This window comes from Triplophysa rosa, linkage group LG10 (genome assembly GCF_024868665.1).
Source record: "Triplophysa rosa linkage group LG10, Trosa_1v2, whole genome shotgun sequence".
Taxonomy (NCBI): Eukaryota; Metazoa; Chordata; class Actinopteri; order Cypriniformes; family Nemacheilidae; genus Triplophysa; species Triplophysa rosa.
Window position 1 is genome coordinate 17,836,172 of NC_079899.1, and position 10,207 is coordinate 17,846,378.

The following is a 10,207-nucleotide window of genomic DNA, read 5'->3' on the forward strand; positions in this document are numbered from 1 at the left end:
TTTTTTAAAACATCTGCAGAAATAAAAGTGAATACATTAATTCACGCTTCATTGTTAAAGACATAAAATGGCAACAACACAGTGGCATTATTTATATTTATCCTATAATATAACATGTCAAATTTTTGCATTCGAGTATAAACAGACCATTTTATTTTTCATACATGAATATATGTAATTAATAAATACACCTGCTAAATAACTGTTGTTAGATGAGTACATTTCTAACAAGCACCACATTACACATATTGTCTTAATGTCATAATTTGGCTTTAACAAGGGGTAAATTCTGTATTCTGACCTTATATGTCTTATACCTGCACACCTGTAGCAGGACTGCGGGCTACCCCTTCATCCTCTCCACCCACTGTATCAGGCTGCCAGTGATATGGACTTTAAAACACGTTACCTTCTTTTGGCGAGAGTAGCTATGCTCTTCTGTAGTTTTTTCATGTGCTCTTAGCAAAGCCTCAAAAACCAAAGCCTCTCTTACCCTCGCTTACTGTGTTGGTCTTTTTCCATTCCAACCTTGCCCATAAGACACTTTATGAAACGCCTGTAACAGCAAACAATTTTTGACTGGCCCAGTTTAAAGGCCATACTCATAACGGCCATACCCATGATAATAAATAAAAAAGTAACCATGAAGTTCTTTGGGTGGTAAGGCAGAATATCTCCAAAACCGATGGTGGTCAGCGTGATGAAGGTAAAATAAAAGGCATCGAAGGGATTCATCGCTATCTCCCAAAGTCTCAGAATTTGACTGCAAATCAACATGTATCCAAAAACCATCAGCAGGATGACAAGTAGAGGAACATTAAAGTGGTCCATCTGCTGTCCAATATTTGTGAATAACTGAAAGTCTTGCTGTGTGGGTGGCATACGGTCAAGCTCGGGACAGGAGCTAGATTTTGTGAGATCACCTTTAAACTTGAAATTCTCCTTAATAATAATCCGGTCAAAGATCTCTTTGTTGTTATGATGTTGTAGGGAATTGCGTTTCAGGGGCCGTTCAGGTCGCATTACTTGCTGAATGGCCAATGTGTCATGCACCACCACATTCTGCTTGAAAGTATAGGTACCATCAACATTCTGTACTTGGATGGAAGGTGGTGTTTTACCTTCTCTTTGAAGGCTCCATGAGCGATTTTGTCTCATTCGCCTGAGGATCAAGCTGAGGCGCGCGTAGGCTTTAGACAGGAGAACAGCTAAGATATCGCCCACATCTGAGATGACCAACAACATGAGAGGGATGCCGACCATCGCATACAAGATACACGCCACCTTCCCGGGTTTAGTTATTGGGTACATTTGCCCATATCCTGTTAAATGAAAATGGACACCTGAGTTTTAGGAATCTTTCAATTCTAATGAATCTTGAAATCATATTGTGAAAAATGCATTTTAATGAATCAAAGTTTAAACGTTTATGCTTATCAGACCAATAGGTGTAAGTACATTTGTAGGCCTTCATTAGTGCAAGAAAAAAAATCTCTAATGTGGAACCAGTAAGTTGATGGTTACTATTATTTTACTTGCGTGTTATAAACATTTAATAAGTTCTTCTTTCTGTATGCAGTATGCAGTTTCATAATTCTTTTATCAAAGCCAAGATGACAACGTGTGCAACCTAAGATGTGTGTGAAACTACATTCCCAACATTCACAGCACCTTATACCTGTAGTTTTGGCCAAACATCTGAAAAGTTCATAGTAATTGAAATATTTACTCATTGGCATCATGTAACAGAACAAAAACTGCAAGAGCATCACCAGATGTTTAGTCAGGGTACATTTGAATGAACTCAACAACCTTTTTACGCCTTTAGCTGACTCTAAAACCAATAATCATTATGGTCAAGAGAAACCCACATGCACTCTTCCTTTACAACAAAATGGACATCCACAATAAAAAGCAAATGGCACTATTCTACTAATTCGATTTCATACAACAAAAAGCTTTTTATGTGGATTTTCTGAAAATTACCATCTGAACTGTTTTACAATTTAAGATGAAAGCATGAAAGAAGGAAATGTGCTTGCTTTCCCCACATCTTCAATTGTAAAAAAAATGCACCCCTGAGAATGAAAGATGTTATGTCTGACATTGTGACTGTCACATTAGTCTTACAATAAATGTATAAATATATTGTATTTAACCTGTTTGGATTTTCTTCACGGTCATTATCTTTATTGATCTGATTAGTGTGCACCTCCTCCAATTACTAGTTTATATGACATCATATCTTTAATGGAAATGGCCTACTGGTTTGGATTAGTGAGTGATTCAGTTGGTGTGTAATGCCGGCAGGGGCTCTGCCCCTCAGTGCTGGCACACTGACTGCATCTTGTTCATAATTGCTCAGTTTGCAGTATTTGAAAGGTGTTTTCCAGCCACAATAAGATTTTGTGCCTCATGTCTGGTGAAACAGCTATTTCGTCTTATTAAACTGATCTTTTTGATGTGGTCCATTGATTTTATCAAAAGCAAGACCTAACAAGACAGTTATCTTATTTTTAATTGTTATTTATGGGCTTTTGCCTTTCACATGACATATAATAGAACCCACATCCACTCCAACTCTGATATATAGTAAACCACAAAAAAACCTGCTATAACTTTAATGACTGATATTTGTATTTCTCACATACTTTGCTAATAAAATAACAATATTAAAAAATAAACAAGAATGCAAACAAAAATATAAGTTGTAAAAGGATCATAGTTTTGTCTGAATGGTACATGGTTCATAAAAGCCTGCATAGCAGGCTTCTACATAATGGAAGACCATAAATAACTGTGTTTATGATCTCCATATGATCCACCCACATCATGAACATGCACCACAACCAGAACATATGACTTTTTGCACTACTGAAGGGGTCTGATGTTTTCTGATTTAATGGCATCACATTTCTTAGGCCTATTTATTTTTTATGAATAACAGTTGAAGTATATATTTTCTTCACTTGTATACCATCACTCATTGACATAATTTAAGCTTCAAATACATTTGAATAGAATACATTTATAGCCTACAAATTTTAACTTCAATTTGTCACTTCATGTTTGCATCAGCATAGACTGGTTACTGTGGGCAACTGTGTAAATACGTGTGCGCGACCAAAGGTCAGAAACTCTGAATGACATACAGTGGTGCAGTTACATACAATAGTTAATGGACTATATATAACAATAAACTGATAACAATATATCTAATATATATTATAATAACAATATATGTAAAATAACAATAAAATCTCAAACTTTTACAAATTTCTAAAACTTTTGAAAATAAGATTAGGCCTACTCACCTATCGTAGTGAAAACTGTACAGCAGAAGAAAAGCGAACCATAGAAGTCCCAGGTCTGAATATTCTTCTCCTTTAGTTTTGTTAATTCATCCAAAATCTCTTGTATTTCGTTCATAACCGGCTCCGTCGAATTACCTAAAATACATTTATAAACCTTACAAAACACACCTGACCACATAATCAACAAACAAATGTGATGCATTACCAGAAAGCTTATTATAGAAAGCCATTTTAATAAAATAGTCACGCGCGTAAAAGTATCAATACCATACCAGTGTGGTTTTGTACTGTTTCCACCACTTTGCGCACTACCCTCTGGATCTCCTTGGACTCGTCGTACGACTCCCTCTTCTCAATCCGTTCAAAAATAAGCGCTCCCAAAGCCGCAAATGCCATGAGCGACAGGATGAGAAAAACATGGGGAAACAAACGCCAAATCCATCTGGCGCAATTCCCTTTTGGGTTTGACTTTTCACCCTCTTCCAGTGCCACGGACATCTCTCGGTCAGCCAGAGACAACAGATTTTCTGAGATGAATCTTGACTCGCATGGCAGTGTGGTTAGAGCTGTATGGACACCCCACCCCGCTGGAGCAAAGAGACAGAACTAAACAGTTTGCTGACCTCATTAGTGCATGTCTACGAACTGATAATGTTTCTGGTTAGGAAATGAATACAGACATGCAGGATAAAGAGTAGGCTGCACGAGACAGCATTGGAAGCGGCATGTGCAAATGTGTGAATTTTTAGACTGCTACATGCCAGAGCTGTCATTGAGCCCCAATGGACATTTCTTATGATGCATTGGCCATCTACAGCACAGAATGCATATACATTGTTTTATTTATTATTGCACTTTTTACTTATTATGCTCCTACTTATTTTCTGATGTTTTCACAATCTAGTGCTGAGCTGTAGGCTACTAGAGAAAACGTACTCTTTGCTCCAGCGGGGTGGGGTGGCCTTTTATCAACCATCTTCACGCGCGTGAATTATTGATGTCTGTAGACTGTCTTGGTTAAAACTCTTGCCGGTCTGTCAGACTCATATGGATGGTAGTGTTCTAAGACTGACTTAATGGCTACTTTTTCTTTAACTTACACGGGTTGCTGTTGAGTTTACATCTAAATCATTGATCTATACTAAATTTAAGTAGGCATAAATATGCACTTCACAGCAGGCTGTGTCATTCAACGGAATGCCCAGCAGAGGAGCAGAAGATCCATATAAAGAAAACCATGCCAAATCTTTTTATGTGCCAGTTTAGTGCCTTCCTTGGAAAAGCATAAGGCTTTGACAGCTCTATTGTCTGGTTAATGTTCTAAATGAGTAAATATTTATGCAGAAAGCCATGCTGTTTGGGTTAGGGTCATGCCACACACAGATCCCAGATCAGCTGCAGGGAATACGAAGCTTCTTAATATAGTAAGTGTAAAAATGTATGATATCATTGTGTTGGTGTGTAGCTCCTTTTAAGTAGATGGGATTCTTCAGACGGTGTGTTTATATAATACCAAATACAATTTACTTATGTTTAAGTGCAATGTTTAATGGGGAACGTATAGAGACTGAAAGTATATAGTAAACGATCAATCATTTCCCAGATTGATATTTTTTCCAACAAAAGTTAAACCTACAAAATATTTAAGGAAAATTATTTAAAAAATGCTTTCAAAAACTACAAGCAAAAATGTGTTCGCTTTTAACCTTTACCTCCAAGATATTAGTTTACACACTCTTATATATGATCAGTTAGCAAATGAATGAATGCTAAATAAGATTATTTTTACATATTGTTCTCAGGAGCTAAAAAGCCTCTCCTGTTCTTTCACTGACTGTTTCAGCATTGAAATGGAATTCTCTAAATTGCTTGTTAATATATTGTTAATATTAAAATAATGTTAGGAACTACTATGATAAGAATAAACTTCATGTAAAGCAGATCATTAATAAAAAAATGTAGATAGCAGTATTCTTTTACTTTTTGTCTAATTAACTTTTGGTTTTGGATGCAGTGGAACATATTCTTGACTGTCCTGTCTTCTTAAACAAGGAAAAATACATCCCAATAAACCTTGCAGCCACTGCATTGCTCCACAATGTGGTTGAGATAACTGCGCCCACGTATATGTTCTTTCTTCTGCTTCATCACTGATCTGCTCTTCAGTCAGTCTGCCATTAAATTCCTCTCTAAGCTTCTCTATTATATTGCTATTGTGCATCTCCAAAGCCTGGATCGTTTCATTAGTGTAGCATCCTCCTCCATTCGCTTTCACCATGTTTTCTATAGTCTTCAGTAGATTCTTGATCTGAACTCTGTTGCTCCTGTATCCTCTCTTCTGATTGTTCCAGTATCTGTTATCAATAACATGACAGCGAACTCCACAGTCATCCACCAACTGCTGTAACTCTGAATTCTGATTCACAAATGTCTCTATTTTCTGATCTCTTTCCAGATTATCGCCGTGAGTGAAGAGGACAATTGTATACTTCAAGGCATCTTCCCCGAACAGGCTTCTGAGTTTTCTCACAATCTCTATCTCATGAGCTGTGTACATCTCTACTTTGAGAATAATTAAGAAGGCATGAGGCCCTGGAGGACATTTAATGATAGATCACAATATCTCTGATTTCAGCTCTTCCTCAGAGAGGGACGTGTCCAAAACTCCAGGTGTGTCGATGTATTTGATGGTTACACAGTTGCAGATTTACAGAAAGATTTTTTCGTCATGGAAATGGACTGACATTTAGTGATGAAGAATTTACCATTTAAAATGGTATTTCCAGTTTCACTTTTCCCACAACCAGTTTTCCCAAGAGGTATAATTCGAAGATGTTGTTTCTCTTTACAGCCTGTAAAAAGTTGGAGAGATTTTTTTGTTAACTATTATAGGCAAATGCAATGACAGTATCACAATGCAAGCAGTGCTTCTTTAAAAAAGTGTCATACAAACACTTCTTTAATTAATTTAATTTATTTTACCTAATAAACCAACATGTACTTTAAAATATAAAATAAAGTGGAATACGATTTCTAAACTAAATGTTTAAGCTATAGCTGTAAACCATACACACAGAGTCGGCGCCACGAGGGGGCACTAGGGGGCATGGCCCGGCCACTTCAGTCACTGTTCCCCCTCACTTTTTAAAATGATAAAAGACGAAATCATTTAAAAAACATTTGGTTTATATTTATTAAAGAAACAACAAGAGCAGAGGGTAAAAAATAATTTATTTATTCCTTAACAGATTTTAAAGACATTGTCTTGTGCTGTACTTTCATGTGTTGTTAAAAACACAAGCTAAAGGGCTGCTTGCGTCCAGCGGCAACGTTTCTGTATGCATTGCTTAACAAAACGGGCATTATTATTATGCAGACGGGGACAAGTGGAGATACAGGCTGTCTATCAGAAAGCAAGAGCTCGCTCTTTAGTGTTGTTATATTGATGCGATCGTTTTGTTAGACATAAAGCTCTACTGGAACAGTCCCATGTATACTTTTTCGGTCACTTTTTCTTTAAAGCCTGCTTTTTACATTTTTCTATATATTTTTTTCTATATATGGGTCTAAATTAATAATCTTCATTTATTAACTTCCGCTGAATTTATGTAGGCTATGATCGGTGTATTTCCAGTTCTTTTTGTCAAAGTGTCATACAACATTTGCTCTCCTCCAAGTTGATATTAAAATTAGCCTTTCAGTTTCAGTGTCTTTCATACAGTGTCTTGGTCCGTGTAACGCTTTGCAGTTCTTTTTTCAATTTTTGCCATCAAAATTAATCAAATGAAAATTGGTTTCAAACTTTCATTTTCAATTTTCATGGGCACTTCACAAATGGATAATTGTCTCTCAGTTTCATTTTCAATTATACGTGTTTGGGTAATTGCTTCAGAATTTCAGATTTTCGAACAAACACAAAAATTACTTGTTTTTCTAATTTTACATTTATGTGCTTGCGCTTGCAGCTGGATCGTACCATTATCGCCGGTGGTAGGGGTTTACAGTGCGTACTACTGTTTATATCAGATCACCTTTACCTTTGCACGTTAACCACATTGTCTGGACAATGAGTGAGTGGAGTGCGCTTGGTTCATGAAAGTGTGATCCGTCGGTTGGTAGAATGTCCATCTAGAAAACATGTCGCTTTCACGGTTAATGTGTAGCCTAATTATTATGAGACGTCATATTATCCCTTTATAACAAGAAAATATATCATTTAAATGCCATATTATCCCAGGGACGTCATTTCCACTGGGGACAGGGGAGACATGTCCCCCTCACTTTTCAAAATCCCGTTCGTGTCCCCCTCACTATCAATGTGTTTGTAATGATTTTTTTAACCACAAGCCGTCATCGCCACGGAGATGTAGCCTACTAGGAACGAGCAGGACAGAGTCTGCCTGTGTCGATGCGCGCGTCGCGTGCACACTCTAAAAAAGATCACTGCAAGATTGTTTTCAATCACGTGGTTTTGATATGAATTGAATAGAAACCTGTTTTTACATGGTCGTTGTTTCGGTATGCTATGTTAAACTGTTTCCTTATAATGGACTTCTGTGGTGAAGAAGCGCGCAACGCGTGATTTATTACTTTTTTTGTTTAATAAGGACTCGTTCTTTTAACAGCAGTTAGTGTTTATGACAAGGCTTGGAAATGACAACTGTACGTTAAACCTCGTTAAGCATTTTAAGTCATCCTCGTCTCCTTCCGACCGCAGATTCAGGTTTACAAGCCCAGTTTTCCTCCGTTTCTCAGTCAATACTCGCATTTCCCCCTTCATGAACATCCACTTTTGCTACACAATAAAAACACATTTTGGTTTAATCAATTTAAACAATCAAAACCAACGCAAAATATAGGTATTTTGAATTTGTGATAGGATTCAAATCAAAAACATTTCCCCCCATTTTGTGTCCCCCCACTTCTCAAACCAAAGTTACACTTGTATTATCCCGTCAAAACGAGAAAATATATTGTTTTAACGACATATGATCTCGTTATTATGACATACTTGGGTGGAAAAATAAAATGTATGTGGTAGCAATACGCCACCGTACGTAATATCTCGGGCTGCGACTGATACATGTTATCCATCACTTCTACTTTTTGTGCGTGCACTCACTGCACTTGCTGCCCGGGCGTTCCCAATGACATACAGATCCGCAGCATTGCCATCTACTGACTAAAACCAAAACGGCAACCGATGTCGAATAGATTAATGATTACAGACCAGACAGTAGTGTTAGTAAAAATATATTTAATACATGTGTAATACATAAGGGAGATAAATATGATTAGATAAACCGTAGGCCTTTCATAACGCGACAGCGTTGTGGGTCCGTGGGCGGCTGTAGACACCCCTACCACCGGCGATAATGGTACGATCCAGCTGCAAGCGCAAGCACATAAATGTAAAATTAGAAAAACAAGTACTTTTTGTGTTTGTTCGAAAATCTGAAATTCTGAGGCAATTATATGGAAGCCCGTTTCCGCCATGTGATAAAAAAATTAGACTCTAAAAAGTCATAATTATGAGATACAAAATCGAAATTATGAGATAAAAATTCATAATTATGAGATAAAAAAATCAAAATTATGAGATAAAAAGTCATAATTATGAGATAAAAAGTAACAATTATGAGATAAAAAGTCATAATTATGAGATAAAAAGTCAAAATTATGAGATAAAAAAATCATAATTATGAGATTAAAAAAACGAAATTATGAGATTGAAAATCGTAATTATGACATAAAAAATTGAAATTATGATTTAACATGCGCAGTGCAGGCAAGACACATTCGTTGCTTAATACGGTGTAAATATAAATAACTGTACATTTTTTATTTTATTTAATTAGGCTGAAACAAGCAACCTGATTCATTTGTTTTGAACTGATCCGAAGTCCCATTTTAGAAGCCTCATCAAACAGAAAAATTACTAAAATACTACAAATTGACAGGCCACATTTTAGAATTCTAGTACTCATCGTAACTTTATCTAGGAATTATGTTTAAAAGCATCCAGAATAAATCAAAGCTAAAGAATATATGTAGCATATTCAAAGTAACCACCCTTTCCAAAATTGTACTCTTGGCATGATCGAGCAGCTTCTTGAAATTTCACCTTGTAGGAAGATTTTTCAATAGTATTGGCAGAAATTTCATCTATTCATTTCTTGGCTGCTTTTTTAATTTGGTCCTCAATTTTTGTCGTCTAATAAAATAAATTAATATGTTGCCACGATTATATTTTTGTCTACTAAAGTCATTTCAAACATTTAAACATACATCTTCAGATTAAAAGATTTTAAGACCATGAGAAACATTTCAGTCAAACATTCAAGTGTTTTAGAACTTTTAAACAGCAGTGTATTTTTTGCCCTCCAAAATCATACATCAAAAATTATGCATTTAAGAGATGGCTTCACAAATCTATGATATTACTACTACTGCATGTTTCACAATAGAAACCTCTCTGGGTTTTTACTGGTAGTTTGTTGGCTTCAGCAGGCATGTTATCTGGTAGATAGGAACCAGTGAAATACTTTTCAGTAGCTCATAGATCTTTTGTTGAAAGGATTCCATATACATTGTACATTGAATGGCCCAAAACACACAATATTTTGTAATTGTTTGGCTGTGGAGTCCTTCAGGTTCCTTAGGCTCCACCATCTCAAAGGACCTGAAGTAGGAGACCCACATAGGGCCCAACAAAGGTTGTTCTGTGTGCTTTAATCTCTGTCAGGTTTGCCTCGGCTACTCAGTTGATCACAAGTGGACAAGAACGGATAGTCCAGATTGCTGAAAAGATCATTGGTGCTTTCTTTCCCACTCTTGTAAAGTGCAATCATTACAGACTTGATACACCCTGGAAACAACATATTTGAACTGTT

The 10,207-nt window shown here is 36.4% G+C and overlaps 1 protein-coding gene across 1 annotated transcript; it reads right to left on the bottom strand.

Annotated features, from left to right (window-relative positions):
* Positions 1 to 193: 193 nt before the first annotated feature.
* Positions 194 to 5,871, bottom strand: kcnk18 (potassium channel, subfamily K, member 18). The gene is made up of 4 exons (XM_057343089.1): positions 5,388 to 5,871; positions 3,587 to 3,901; positions 3,315 to 3,449; positions 194 to 1,322 (listed from the first exon to the last, which is right to left on the bottom strand). The coding sequence occupies exons 1-4, from the start codon at positions 5,869 to 5,871 to the stop codon at positions 490 to 492; spliced, it is 1,767 nt and encodes a 588-aa protein (XP_057199072.1). The 3' UTR covers positions 194 to 489.
* Positions 5,872 to 10,207: the final 4,336 nt, after the last annotated feature.